Source organism: Rhododendron vialii, chromosome 4a, assembly GCF_030253575.1.
Source record: "Rhododendron vialii isolate Sample 1 chromosome 4a, ASM3025357v1".
Taxonomy (NCBI): Eukaryota; Viridiplantae; Streptophyta; class Magnoliopsida; order Ericales; family Ericaceae; genus Rhododendron; species Rhododendron vialii.
Genome location: NC_080560.1, coordinates 29,890,600 through 29,906,363, shown reverse-complemented (window position 1 = coordinate 29,906,363; position 15,764 = coordinate 29,890,600). Strand labels below are relative to the sequence as shown.

General features: G+C 37.1%; 2 protein-coding genes across 2 annotated transcripts; one reads left to right on the top strand and one right to left on the bottom strand.

Moving 5' to 3' along the window:
* Positions 1-9,046: 9,046 nt before the first annotated feature.
* LOC131324707 (uncharacterized) lies at positions 9,047-10,332 on the top strand. The gene is made up of 3 exons (XM_058356785.1): positions 9,047-9,318; positions 9,395-10,004; positions 10,097-10,332. Exons 2-3 carry the CDS (start codon positions 9,738-9,740, stop codon positions 10,247-10,249), a joined length of 420 nt encoding a protein of 139 aa, XP_058212768.1. The 5' UTR covers positions 9,047-9,318; positions 9,395-9,737; the 3' UTR covers positions 10,250-10,332.
* A 1,191-nt stretch (positions 10,333-11,523) lies between these two features.
* On the bottom strand, positions 11,524-14,001 carry LOC131323886 (uncharacterized). Its single transcript, XM_058355726.1, has 2 exons — positions 12,888-14,001; positions 11,524-12,615 (listed from the first exon to the last, which is right to left on the bottom strand). The coding sequence occupies exons 1-2, from the start codon at positions 13,999-14,001 to the stop codon at positions 11,573-11,575; spliced, it is 2,157 nt and encodes a 718-aa protein (XP_058211709.1). The 3' UTR covers positions 11,524-11,572.
* Between the last annotated feature and the right edge of the window lie 1,763 nt (positions 14,002-15,764).

The following is a 15,764-nucleotide window of genomic DNA, read 5'->3' as shown; positions in this document are numbered from 1 at the left end:
CTATACAAAACTGCTACCGACACAGATTTCTGAAAACAGATAGCGCGTACAGATGGATTTTGGATCCGTTTTGGGTCCCACAAAGATGATCGGAGCCGCTCATTTTGTTCAAAACATCTTGTTTAAGGTCCCCTTAAAAAATCAGCTCATTTGGATATCGGTAAGGGGGTTTACGAAACACCCAACTTTGCTTCAAAAAACATGCTATTTTCTGAAGGAAAGTTGGGTGTTTCGTAAACCCCTTTACCGATATCCAAATGAGCTGATTTTTTACGGAGCCCTTAAACAAGATGTTTTGAATAAAATGAGCGGCTCCGATCATCTTTGCGGGACCCAAAACGGGTCCAAAGTTCATCTGTACTTGCTGTCTGTTTGTGAAAATCTGTACGTATAGCACTGTTGCAGAGCATAATAGGGTAGTGTTTTACGGAAAGTCTACACACACGTACAATCTGTGCACAGATTGTGCACAGATTTTGTTGTGGAGTCCATCACGGATTTCATACAAATCATCCTAGCCGTTCATTAAATGTAAAATATTTTTTCAATGGTCCCCGTAAAAAATAATCTCAATCCGATACCTATAGGTACTCGATTCAATCATATAACTTTTCATTATCCGGAAATCTGAATGAAAAGTTAGGTGGTTGGATGAAGTACCTATAGATATTGGATTAAGCTTATTTTTTACGGAAACCCTTGAAAAAATATTTTACATTTAATGAACGGCTTGGATGATTTGTGTGGGATCCGTGGTGAACCCCACAACGAAATCTGTGCACTATCTATGCACAGATTGCTGTGTGTAGCACAATTCAGTGTTTTACGAGCTAGTATTTTATTAAATCAATAAGGGCATGTTGTCCTAAATTATTGTTTTGATGTTTTTGTCCTTTCTAAATTTTTATTAGAGTTATGTCAAATTTTTTGAATCAATTATTTGTTGATGAAAGAAGATCCAAAAAATAATTTGCGAACAAAAGCAAAAGAATTCACTTAACTACGGAAATAGTTTGAAACAATTGGATTTTTTTTGTCTTTAAAGTCATCTTATGTCCACACACACACACACTCTCTCTCTCTCTCTCTCTCTTTTTAAATTCACATCTACCTTTCTTCTCTATTTTTTAGTCTGTGGTTTGTTTTTCTTGTGTCTCTTCAGATGAATAACTTGTCTAATTTGTATGAGTTTTGTTTCTTCTTTCTTTTGTCTCTCCTTTTTGTGAGAGTTTTTAGTTTTGTCTTTGGGTTAATATTTCATATACTGATTGTGTTCTTTCAGATGATATTGTTTTACAACGGTATCCGTGTCAACAGTGCTCTATTATCCCTGTATGATATCTTTGCTAGAGCAACTTATGGGGGCTTGTCAGATCTGTAATTTGAGAGTTCATTGGCGCTTTTATACTTGGTTGGAGTTCGTCTAATCATCTGGGCATTTGTTGTTTTTTTTTTCTTGGCTAGTATTTTATCTCTTTTTGAAACTACTAGAAAGCATGAAATTTCAGCAGAATGTGCAACAGGCGATGCCTGAGTTGGGGTGAAAGACATCAACCGCCTTGTACTTTTCTCGTTTTGTATCAATTAGATGATTAGTTTGATTTTGTCCAAAATATTTGTAATGAATTATGTATTGTAAGTGTCGTTAGGTAAGCATCAATACAACTTTTCACTTTTGTCAAAAAAATAATAAGTCATCTTATGTAAACGTTTTTCAACTTTGATTCATTTTTTTGTATTAGAACTATGGATTAATCAAACCAGACCTTTGAAGAAATGTTAACCAATTTAGGATTCAGGATACTATATAACATTTGAAGAAATGTTAAACAATTGTGTACGCGGAATCCCTTTGATTGAACCCCACACATCGTAGAGCTTGTTGAGAAGAGTATTTATTTAAAAAAAAATATAACAAGATCGAACATCTAAGTATGATTACAATTCATAATTTTTAGATAATCTTTGTGTTTTGATACCTATCGATCTGATCAAAATAATTCTTTTAATAAACACTCTTCTCAACAAGCCCTATAGGGTTCGCGGTTATCAAATGGATATTGCGCACACAATTGTCTAACATTTCTTCAAATGTCATGTAGTATCCTGAATCCTAAATTATGAATGAAAAATTGGAGGATTGAATCAATGACTTACAATTATACAATTGAACTGATTTTTTACACGATCAATCGAACAATTATTTTAAAATTGTTGAATGACTCGGATTATTTATGTAAGATGTAGCACCCTGCTATTTTCTAAAAATAAACTCCAAAATACATTTTATGTCAAACACTTTTAGGCCCTATTTTCTCCATAGATAAATTACATCACCACAATAATCTTAAGCCGCCTTCTAAATAATCTTCTACATGCTCCAAAATTAACTCTTCCAAGACCTCTTCAAATTAATCCTTATATGCTCCAATTCAATTTCCACTAATCTGGCTTCACACCTGAAAAAGAAATTATCAGGGAAGTATACGATACAACAGAATAGCAAAGCTCATAAGTGGAATCTATAAACGATAATCGACCAAGTCAAAGCAACAATCACAAGGAACCTTATACCATGTCATCCTCAGTACATGACCAGTGATCCTCCCCCAATTCCTTCCTCACCGAGTCATTCTCGACCCATTCTGGCTATTGGATAGGCTATTGGTGCATGAGTTCACTCGATCCATGTACGAAACAATTCCACAGTACTCAGCCAACAACATCATATTCGATACCAATTATTTCACTTTTCAACAATATTCCACATGATTGAACAATTATCATGAGATAATCAAAAGGAGTACAAAAGTGAGAGTGAAGAAATGATTTCGGAAGTAAGAAGCATATCGTACACTCCCCGGATTACCTCAAAATATGTTGTGAACCATATGCATAACCGAGTACCACTACTCCACGCCAATTGAATTCGGTCTATCGTAAAACATCTCGGCTCCTCCCCTATTTTCTCTTCTTTTTCTTTTGCCAGACTACTCTTTCTCATTTTTTTTTTCTTTCTATAGAAACTCAAACGAAGAAAACAAGAAGTGAGGAAGTGAGGTGTGGTGTGTGGAGATGAGTGGATGGCCTATTTATACTAGTAAGCTACAATATCTATAATTATCCAATGAGATCTATCCATATCTTTTAATATCTAGGATAATCTTATATAATCTAATAAAATCTAAAGAAAATCCAAGTATATCTAGAATAATTTCCCAAAATCTAGGTATATCTAGAATAATCTCACAAAATCTAGGGATATTTAGTAAAAGAGAGCTTCGGCCGGAGGTCCATAGTATAGGGACTAATACTGTAATAAGGACATGAATAATTTTGGTACTGCCACCAGGACAATTGGACCCGGTTTCCAAATATAACCTTGTTTTGAAACAAAAGCGGGCACACTTTTCCCCACTCTATTCGATCAAAAACGTTTCCAGAAGGAGAGAGAGAGAGAGAGAGAGAGAGAGAACGGTTCACGATCATCGTCGTTGCCGTTGTCATCGTCGCCATCCTTCGTCGCCTGCCACAGTCGTCGTTGCCGTTGTCGTCGTCGTCGTCGTCCCCTTCAACGTCGTTATCAGCATCTTCCTTCGACTAGTTCGTTCTGCAAATTTACGTTTTGTAATGGTTCTTTGTTCTGCACATTTACGTTTTGTTTCTCTGTTTCTACACATTTAGGGACTACGAACTGCTTTCTTCCAAAAAATTTAGTTTTTGTTCCACATGTTGTTATGGTTTATTTAGGGTTTCTTTGCTACTGATTATGTTTTATTTACGGTTTGTAGTCCATTGGTTAGAGCTTCTTTGTAATTTTGCAAGATCAGTACTCTGCATTTTATTTGTTCTTACAAATCACTTGACAAATGTTGTTATCTGTTGCATACTCTGCGTTTGTAGTCCATTGGTTAGGGTTTCTTTGCTACTGATTATGGTTTATTTAGGGTTTGCAGTCCATTGGTTAGAGCTTCTTTGTAATTTTGCAAGATCAGTACTCTGCATTTTTTTTGTTCTTACAAATCACATGACAAATGTTGTCATCTGTTGCATACTCTGCGTTTGTAGTCCATTGGTTAGGGTTTCTTTACTACTGGTTATGGTTTATTTAGGGTTTGTAGCCATTGGTTAGAGCTTCTTTGTAATTTTGCAAGATCAGTACTCTGCATTTTGTTTGTTCTTACAAATCACTTGACAAATGTTGTTATCTGTTGCATACTCTGCATTTGTTGTCCATTCTTAGTGTATTGGTACTCATAGCACTGAATCCAGAATGATAACGACATTTGTCTGTTTTATTGAGGAACATCCATAAAACACAAGTTGACTGATGATAAGCACCCGAGAATGTAATGCAGGGTGCGCTAGTATTTAGTTTTAGTTAAATTTAGTTACTTATTAGTTATTATTAACGTTGTTTGCTCGTATAGTGTCTAGTCCTATTTTGTAGGTAAATCGCCAAAAAGGGAGCTTTCGTTGCACTAGACAAGGTTTTGCCCGAGCAGAAGTTGACTTGCCAAGGCGGAACCTGTCATCGCCCGAGCCGAAGCAGATTTGCCCGAGCAGAAGCCCGATGGCCAGAGCAGAAGTTGAAGTTGCCAAGGCAGGAACTCATTTGCCCGAGCAGAAACCCGATGGCCAAGGCAGAGGCAGAGTTGCCCGAGCAGAACCCATCATTGCCCGAGCAAGAGGAAGGCGGCCAAGGCAATGACCCACTATTGGCCTCGGCAGCGATGTAAACTTTTACATCCCATCGATGCCGAGCCCCTTAGTGGCAAATACCCCTTAACCACTTCGGCAGCGATGGGACAAATCATCTTCCATCGATGCCGAACCCCATAGTAGAGCATTCTAAGGCCGTTGCCATCGATGCCGAGGGGCTTAAGAGCGGATTTTCTGAGCATCTTGGGAATATTCCAGGCGCGGACCTTCGGAGTATAAAAGCCTTTGTCATTATTTTGTACAAACAAGTAGACTTAGATTTGCTTACCTAATTTTAGATCTAGAATTAGATTCAATTTGCATTTTGAATTGTTCTTGCTGTTCTTCATTTTTCCAGCACTTATATTTTAATTTTCTGCCCTTAGTTGTTAATTTTTGTTATTGTTGCCTTAATTAAAGTTGTTTATTTTCTCCCGATCTATCTTAGTCTCTAGTTTAATTCAAGTCTTGTTATTTCATTATGGTAGCTAGATTTTTGCTTGCTCCTATCTCTCTAGATATGGGTGAGTAGTTTCAAGGGTTAGGTCATGGGATGATTAGCATCTCATGGCCCGGGCGAAAATTGCATTTTACACCCAATAAAGCTTCAAACTTTGATTTGAAAATTGATGTGGGGTTCGGGTTTGTTTGATAAATCACCGAGGTGTTAACCTCTTTGATCTTGTGTAGGTGGGAGCGTCGACTACCCACCACATAAGATGCTTAGAGCTCTTTCGCACGAGGTATTTGTCAAATGAATTCTAGAGCTAGCTTGGTTCTCAAATCATTCGATTTTCCGACTTGAGAACTTTAATCAAGTATCTTAAATTGTGTAATTGGGTGAAGAGTGTAGTTTAGCTCGAGTCTTGGGTGTTAATAATTCCTAGACCTAGCCTATCTTTTCCCTAGTTAATTCGCTTTAATTTAGCCCTTTTATTTCCACCTTTCAAAGTAAAACAAAGTTGGCCGTCTAAAGGCCGAAAGCCCTTACTTGCATCTACAAATCCGACCAAGCCATATAATTTTTCCCTTGGGTACGATCCCGGATTTCCGGTTTATTATGCTTCAACCGACGTGTTAAGCCCTACGCTTGGGGTATTATTCCGCATTATTATTATCATCGGAGCGAACGAAGCAACTGATGTCTCTCTTGTCTGTTTTATTGAGGAACATCCATAGAACACAAGTTGGCAGATGTCATTATTTGTTCATCTCTGTGCTATACCATATTTGAAGATTCTTACATATAACAACATCACCCGGTGATTTTGTTCAAATTTTCTGCTGTTTTGTTACATGAAATGGTGAAAACAAAGAACTCTAATAAAGAATTGGTACTTGTAGTAGATACTATGAAACCATTGCAAGTTATTTTGCCTCCAGATAGGATGAGAATGAAGAAGACACCACGGAAAAAAACAGCAGTACAGAGTCCAAAAAAGATAGCAGAAAAAGATGAAGTTAAACAGCCTGCCTCTCGAAAGAGAACAAGAACAATAGAAGATGAAGAAGAAGATGAAGCAGAAAAAGATGAAGTTAAACAGCCTGCCTCTCGAAAGAGAACAAGAACAATAGAAGATGAAGAAGATGAAGTTAAACAGAGTCCAACAAAGCGAATGACAAGATCTGTCACACAACAAGAGAGAGATTCTCATAAAATGGACAAGAAAGAGAAGAAGAATGACAAGAAAAAGGGACTTAGCCCTGTTAAACAGAAGAAAAACGACAATAAAGAGAAGGACAAAAAGAAGAATATACAAGAAGAAGAAGTAGAGGATGAGGACGAGGAAAAGGAAGAAGAAGAAGAAGAACAAGTTCACAAGCCAACGAAAAAGGAAGCCAATCAAAAATCTAGGTATGGTTTATGACTAGAATACTACAGATGATGAAATCTGTCATACTACAACATATGGTTACTTTGTGATAGTCTGCATATATGTATTCATTCATATACTGACCAAAAACTTTGAAACTCATGCAGGTCTAGTCCAAAGACGAAGCGACTTAGCCCTATTAAACGGAAGAAGAATGACAAGAAAGAGAAGGACAATGTGAAGAAGAACGACAACAAGAAGAAGAAGATACAAGAAGAAGAGGAAGAACAAGAAGAACAAGAACAAGAAGAAGAAGAAGAAGAAGAAGAAGAACAAGAAGAAGAAGAAGATACTGATGATGATGATGAAGAAGAAGAAGAAAAAGAAGAAGACGAAGAAGAAGAAGAAGAAGAAGATCTTCACAAGCCAAAGAAAAAGGCTGCCCATCACAAATCTAGGTATGGTTTATGACTAGAATACTACAACATATGGTTACTGAATCCATTCAAATACTGAATAAAATTTGCAAATTACTTTGTGATAATTTGCATATATGTATCCATTCATATACTGAATTAAAATTTGAAACTTATGTAGGTGTAGTCCAAAGACGCGCGGTAAGAAGCAGAAGCAACAGAGGCAAGTGGCAAAAAGGACAGCAGTGAAAGACGCAAAAGAAAAAGGGGAAGAAAAGGTCAAGAAAGAGGTCAAGGAAGAGGTTAAACCTAAGCCTAAACAAATTCAGTACAGGTAATCTAAAAATTTCGACATTTGTCTGTTTTGTTGGCAACATTCATATAAAATAACGACATCTGTCCTATACCAACATCTTCCTGTTATTTTGTTCAAATTTCACACAGGTCGAGTTTTCAAAGTTTTGTGAAACTCTTGAAGGACATAAAGTTCACAACTCTCCAAAAAGAGAAGATAAGAAAAACGTCATTTGCTAATCTTATATTTGCTCTTGTTGATGAGAGCTTGACTGAGGCGTACCTGAGGAAAAGCGACCTGCATGCTCTTTCGCTGATAAGACGATATGAGGGATCGGGAGGGAGGTTCAACCTAGGAACTAAATCAGTCAAGATAACAGCACAAGAGTTTGCACTTGTATTCGGCATCCCGTATGGGCCCAACCGAATTAAACCAACAACAAAACCGAGGATGCCAGAAACAAGGTTTGCTAATGAAATCTGTGTTCGAGGAGGTAGGATAATGACGAATTCAAGTCTGAAAGAATACTTCCAAAAAGCTGTGAAGAAAAAGGATGAAGAAAGTGCAAACGATGTAGCACGTGTGCTAACATTGTATCTTATCTCGACAGTGTTTCTCAAGCACAGCTTCAAGGGTGAGCTGGAATTTAATCGAGTTCATTGAAGACTTGGATAAGATCAGCTCCTATGACTGGGCAACATTCTTTACGGATGAGCTCATAAGGCAACTGAACGACAATATGGAAACACTGGCATCAACCGGGGGCTGCATATCAGGGCTTTTGGTAAAATTCTACCCTCTTATGATATCAACTTTTTATCTGTGATAAACTGCCTATATATATACTGGAAGATGTGGTTATCTTTCATAATCTGCCTACATGTATACTAGAAGATGTGGATATCATTGGTCTTTTGCCTATTTTGTGTATTTAAACTAATTTGTATTTTTCATGAAATACAGTATTGGTTCTGTGAGCACGTAAAATTGGTAAGCCAAGGAGATCCAACAAACTTCCCGAGGTTCGTCAAGTGGAGGCTTACCGACCTTAGTGTTGGTTTGGCAAATAACCCGTTGGATGTTCTTGATCCGTTAATCGTGAACGACTCAAAGTTGGAGGCAACGGAATTGGAGAAACAGATGCTCGGATTTGTTGAGGTGCCGGAAGATGATCATGTGAAGCCAGAAGATGGTGATGACCCAGACCATGATGATGCAAATACAGAGCTTCAAAAAGAAAATGAAATCCTCCGAGAAAAAATCAAAAGGTTGACCGAGGAGAATGAGCAAATCAAAAGGTTGACCGAGGAGAATGAGCAAAAAGATGCTACAATTGCCCAGCTTCAGAAAAGAATTTCGGAGCTTCAAGACGAGACATATGAGGAAACAGTTGCTGAACTCAATTTTGAAGTGGAAACTGCTCATGTTGAGAGGGATTTTTTTGTGAAAGAGGTTGAGCATAAGGAAGTTGAGATCTGCAGCGTGCTCGTAGAGAACGACATTATAGCTGAAAAGCTAGAAAGAGCAGAGGGAACCATTGACGACATAGAGACACATATTATTACCCAACAATTCAAGGTAATATAACCTAATCTTATTTCTAAAACACATTTTAGGTTATAAGCTTCCTGGTTTTTTTTCCCTTTATCTTTCCACAGAACCATACAGATAACCTAATCTTATTTCTTTATTTTGGAAAATAGACAAGTGAAAGTGTGGAAGAAGAAGAAGAAAAAGAAGAAGAATGTGGTCCTGAGCATCAAATGGTACCGGATGAAAAAGTGGAAAGGACAACTATTGAAGCTTTCATGGGTGTACTAGCTGAAAACAGTCCAAAACCAACCAAGAAAAAGAGGAAACAGGTGGACCCTTCATCTCTTGTACAGAACGTGAAAAATGAGACAAGAATAGAGAAGAGGGAGGATGGTTTCGTCTATGAAGACCTAAAGAAGGTAAAGAAGAATAAACAGGAGGAGATGGATGATGTGATACCAAAATGGAAAGTTGAAAAAACAAAATTGGGTAAATGGCTGGAAGAAGAAGACAAAGCGTTGCTGAATCTGTTTTATGACCTAAACCAGGGGCAAGTGAAGTAAGTAAATATACACTTATTTCATTAATTCCCGATTCCATTCTCTTTGTATAATTTTTTCCTTTTGACATCACAGTGAAGAAGTCTGGACAGACAACGAAACAACTTATACCATAACTTTCAAATCAATAATAAAGCTTTTGGATGAACTAGACATGGGGAACGAGGTAATAGACGGGTACACATCAATGCTGAAAAGGGAGCAGGAAGTTAAACAACTGATGCAAGGAAACAGTGCGTTCTTCACATCCACCTGCTAGGTAAGTACATTGCCCTTTGCCCACAACAAAACACTGTTATGTTCACACTGTTTTGATGTCATTATTTGTTCATGTCTGTGCTATACCAGAAATGCAGATTTTCACATATGTTTGTGTTTATCTAACTAACATACTTTATTCCCACAGACACTTATCACAATGGCAAACCAGTCCCCCAAAAAGTTTCTCATTGATAGCAAACTTGAACAACTCTACAACGAATTACATGACAGGAGCTTAGATTACTTTCGGTACCTTGTTTTCTCGATGAACTCTTCAGGAAATAAGACGAACAAAAACAGTCCATATCATTGGACTCTGCTTGTTTATGATATGCAAGAGCAGGAATGGAAGCATTATAATTCATTGAAACCAAGAAAGAAGGAGAAATCAGGCGACCCTTACCTTAAAGATGCTGCAATAGTGGTAAAAAACCTTCACCTCTCTCTTATTTGCTTATTTAATCGCTTATAATCAATGACTGCAACTAACATAAAAAATTTACTTTGAAAAAATAGAAAGATGCTGTTGAGAAATTCATGAAGCAATTGGAAGAAAGAAGGAGTAGTCAGCCACAATTCAACTTGCTAACTCCCATAGAGTCAATCTTTAAAGATGGTGCTCAACTAAGAACAGTGCAAGAAGCACCACAACAGAATATTGCTTCGTAAGCTTCAATCAAACTTTCCATAGTTAAGCATATGACGACATCTATTGCAATTTACTAAACTCTATCTCTTGAATATATGCAGGGTTGATTGTAGACCTGTTGTTTGTTATGTCATCAAAAAGATTGCAGAGCTTGAAGAAATACCACAAAAGATTGAAAAAGAAGATGTTTCAGCTTTTAGAGTGCATTTGGTCCACAAGATTTTACATGATGAGCCAAGATCATGGACGAAAGAAACGTGGCAAGACAAAAAACTAGCTCATGATTTTACTTCTGATCAGTAGAGAAATCTGGATTCAGCACTGGTTTAGGAGCAAATTCTCCTCTTTTGTTTAGGAACACAAAATGTGTTAGTGGTTAGTTTAACACTTTGTAGATGGCAGAACAGTGTGTAGGTTGTTGGTTTGACAGTTTGTAAGTGATTCGTTTGACAAATGTGTTAGTGGTTGGTTTAACACTTTGTAGATGGCAGAACAGTGTATATCTTGTTGGTTTGACAGTTTGTAAGTGATTCGTTTGACAGTTTGTAACTGGTGACAATCTGGATTTTGATAGTTACATAAAACTTTCATTTTGGCTATGATTGTTGATTGTGGTTGTTGGCTATGATTGTTAACTGTGATGACAAAAAGGCCCGGTGTGGGTTTATTTGTGAATTTCTATTGTGAATGGTAATTTAGGATGAGAAATGCCCGGAGTAGGCTGATATACACTGTTGTTTGTTGCTGTTTTTATTAGTTTAAGACGCAAGGCGTCAGGCTAGGCCATAAAGCAACGAAACCCTGTCAATTTTTTCCCTTGTTTGCTGCACATTTTCTGGGCTTGGCTTCTTGAGTTGCCATGCTTTCCAAAAATGACATTAATATTGGTACATTTGCTGGATACCTAAGCTGCTGCTGATTTGAAAACTGAAATATGTACATTTGTGTTCATAACACTGATGTGAATGTGCAAACAGATGATGAAATCTGTCATATTCTGTTCGGCTAGGTCATAAAGCAAGGAAACTATGTCAATTTTTTTTCTTGTTTGCTGCACATTTTCTGGGCTTGGCTTCTTGAGTTGCCATGCTTTCCAAAAATGACATTAATATTGGTACATTTGTGTTCATAACATTGATGTGAATGTGCAAACAGATGATGAAATCTGTCATATTCTGTTCTCTGTATTTTGGCAACAAAACATACAGGACTGAAAAACTGTGAAAATTAGTACGCTTTATTACACCAGCAAAATCTTATCTATCATGCTAACAATCAATATCCTAAGAACAAGTTCAAATCGAACGAATCAAATAATACTCAGCAATATCCTAAGAACAAGTTCACTCAATTGGCTCTTTACATCTCTTCCTATTGTGGTTTCCCAACTTTCCACACCTCCCACACCTTATTTGTCTCACCTTCTCCCCCTTTGATCGAATTCTTTGAACCTTAGGTCTACCCCGCGGCCTTCTTGTCTTAGGAGGAAGAACTACACGGTTCTCTTTTGTCACTTCTGGAGCTCCGAGAGTGGGAATAGGATTTATCATACTCTCATACGACAATCGGAAAGCTTCAACGGTGTAAAAAGGATCTATGTAGTTTGAAACTTGGAGGCCAACCTTTTGAATAGCCGTCACTGCATGCACACAAGGAAAACCGTTCAACTGCCATCGACAACATGTGCACGTCCGTCTCTGAACATCAACTACAACTGTCGGAAGGGAGAACACTTCAAAAACATCTTCACTTGCCTTTGCCACAGTCCACGACCGACCTTTGTTGAAACTTGTGACCAACTTCTTATCCATTTCAGGACACACGATGCCATTCCACTTCCATGACTGTTGCCTCCTATCACACATTTGCTCAATCAGTTTAACCCTTATCGTGTCAATTGCATTCAAAATTGGCAAATGACGGGCTTCCAAAATCCATTTGTTGAAAGACTCAGCTGGATTTGAACACATGTCCCCATATCTTCTACCTTCAAAATATGCATTTGCCCACTTGTCAAGTGGCAACGATTCAACAAAATCCTTAGCTTTTGGACCACCAACATTGCACAGTTCTTTAAAAGCTTCCTCATAATCAGAAATCGATGGTGCATATGCACAATAAGAAAACAACTCGACTACTCTGTCCCTAAAACCATTAGACAATCTGCCCTTAAACTTGTCCCTCAAATTACACTTCAGATGCTGCAAACAATACGCATGATATCCATTGGGAAAAACCTCTGCAATACCTTTCAAAAGCCCAGAATGACGATCTGTTATGAATGTTATTGGACGAGATGACAGAATTGTTGACAACTTTCTCAAAAACCAAAGCCAATTCTCGTCAGTTTCAGAATCAGCAATGCCAAAAGCCACTGGAAACAGTCCTAATCCAAAAAAAAAGAAACAAGCAACATTAATCTACATTAATATATTCATGGTATAACATAATCAATGCAAATTAGTCCTTTGTATCTTAGAATCTAAGGGAAAATATAACGTTATCTGTATTTATTTATTAATCTGCTATGACTGTATATCAACAGAAAACAATAGATGTTGTTATCTATATTAAACTTGTCTCCCAATCTTCCAAATAACATAACATAAACAGAAAACCAATATTGAATAGACAAGAAGACGAATAAAAATAACTAACCTTGATCGCCATCTTTTCCTATAGCTCCGAAAAGGGTTCCAATGTACCTCCCCTTCAAAAAAGTCCCATCAAGCGCTAACAAAGGACGGCAGTAATTGAAGCCTTTGATACACACATCAAATGCTACAAAAATCCTTCTAAAACAATTAGTTTTGTCACAATACTCAACATCAATAACACTTCCTGGGTTTTTCTCCTTCGCTACCTCAGCATACCACCTTAGTAGGTCAAAAGACAATGCATAATCTCCATACAGCTCATCACCTGCCTTCTCAACCCCAAACCAAGCATGGTGATAACTGATTTTACTCTCATAATACTTCTCAAAAAATTTCACTGCTTCTATTGGTGCATAGTTTGTCTTAGTTCGAACTTCCTCCCTAATCTGTTTAGCAACCAACTTTGAACTCATCCGAGGATTCTTCGAACTAGCAAAAACACCAACACAACTGTGATTCTTCTCAAACTCCCTAATACAAAAGAAACTGTTAGATCTCTCAATGGTTGCATGAATAAACCAATGACAACCAGATTCTGTATGTTTTTTTGAACATTCCGCCGTTACTCTAGTCTTGTCATTCTTCAAAAACTTATATACAAATCCGACTTCAATAGCATACATTGCCAGACAATCCCTAAATTCTTTTACTCCGCTTCTAAACTCTTGGCCAACATGAGTAATCAACTTAGCCCAACCAGCAGAAAGACGGACAGTCTCGTGGTGCTGACAAAACCTCTCAAGTGGATCTTCTTCTACTTCATGCATAGTACTACTTTGACCAACTTCAAAACTTCTTCGACATTCAACACTTTCAACAACAATACTCCGATTATTATGATCAGCACAAGAAGAAAGCACTTCAACAACTACATCAATGCAACTAACCCCATACGCACCAGCCAATGCGAACATATTTACAAAATCAGCATCATTATCTAGAACGCAATTGTCATGTCCACCTACAGCATACAAAAGTTGAAAACTAGAGGTTTCCAAATTTGGCCACTTCTTAACCAGACTACGGACAACATCGTCAAAGCAGAAATCTCTTCTAACTGATACGACAAGAGTTTTTGAACCATATTTGCACAGAAGAACAATAGAAGATTCCATACTGGAAATTTAACACCCTCTGCAAGCAAAAAATGCAAAACAAATATCATTATCTGTCCTATTAATCTGCTCCAAAACTCTGAAAAATAAAATATCATTGTCGACATAGATCTGTTCTATCCATTCAGTCCACAAACCGCACAAATGCACACACACTCAAAAGCTGACTTGTAAATTGGATTATCAAATAAACGAGAGAGAGAAAGAGAGAGAGAGAGAGAGATCACAGTGAGAAACCTTCGGCTACAATTCAAACCTTCCAATCGCAGTGGGAAATCTTCGTCAGATCACAATGAGAAACCTTCGACAGCAATTCAAACCTAAATCTCCAAACCAAACCAAACGAGAGAGAGAGAGAGAGAGAGAGAGAGAGCTTAACAATTGAAACCATGAGAGCGAGACAGAGGAAGCATTGATCGTGAATTTGGTGGATCGTGAATTTGGTCGTCCCCAAATTCACGATAGTGACGACAGCGAGAACTCTTCTCTCTTCTCAGAGTTTAAATCTGGCCTTTATATACTAAGGGTAGTTTGGTCCGTTAATGGACCTAAGGCTGCATACAAGTGACTATAATGGATCCGCAGCCTGTTAAAAGAATTACCCGGACTAAAAGGCCCAATAAGTCTAGACTGTGGACTCTAACCCAATTTTCTGTTAGTAAAATCTAAACAAATCTAAGTACATCATCTATTGGATATCCAATCATATCATATCTAATCTTTAAAAATCTAGAATAATCTATGTATAAAATCTACTCATAATTAATAGAATTCAAGTGGATCTTCAAGATCTAAGGATATCTCTAGAATTTTCTCCATATGTTATCCTAATCATATGTTATCCTAATCCAATGTAATCTTATCTTAGATTTTTAGGATTATGAAGTAGAGCTAAGGTTCTATAATAGTTGGGTACAAGAATATCATGCTTCAAGATATTAAAAAAATCCTATAATATCAAAGGGGTTTTAATGGCTAGCTCCTAGAGTTAAATTATAATACAATCACTTTAATAAATGATAAAATGATTTTTAGTAAAAGTATTATAATAAAATGTTTAAAAAAAATTGACGTGAAAATTCGGGTCATTACATAAGACTCCAAAATAGGCCGTACATAATGATCCGTGCCCTATGAGAGAAGAGGGGCAGCACAAGGGTAAAGTGGATGTGTAAGTACTTGACCTCAAACAGTGTTGCTTTTTGCTCTGCAAATTGCAGCGAGGACGCAAGTGGAGTGAATTGCAATTGGTGCTTTGCTTGTAATCTCATGCACATAGACATGATTTAATTCCTGTAAGTAACCCATCCCTTTTCCTAAATTCTCAAAAATAGAGTAGATTAAAATTAACAAATAAAATAAATATAAAATAAATTGCAGCAAGGATACCTCAGTGCCTCGCTACAGGGACTCGCCCTCCGCATTACTATCAATTGGGTGAACTCCATTAATCAATTGCTGTTAGAGGTGATATCATTAGGATCATATTTTGCATTCATGATAACTTAAAAATTTATACCGCAATTATTGCTTCTAAAATTTAAAGACATGATCTTGTTTGCCCAAAAAAAATTTAAAGACATAATTATCCGGCTTCCTTCTTCTCCAAGGCTTTCCCCTTTATTTTATCAAGAGTCATATTTGTCTCTCAACAATTTTAGAAATACTTTCTCTAGTGGCCATGTCCTTTCTTTTTTCTTTTTTTTTTGGGACAAAACGTGTCCATTTTATATAAAAATAATAATTTCTTTGTAAGTAGGACT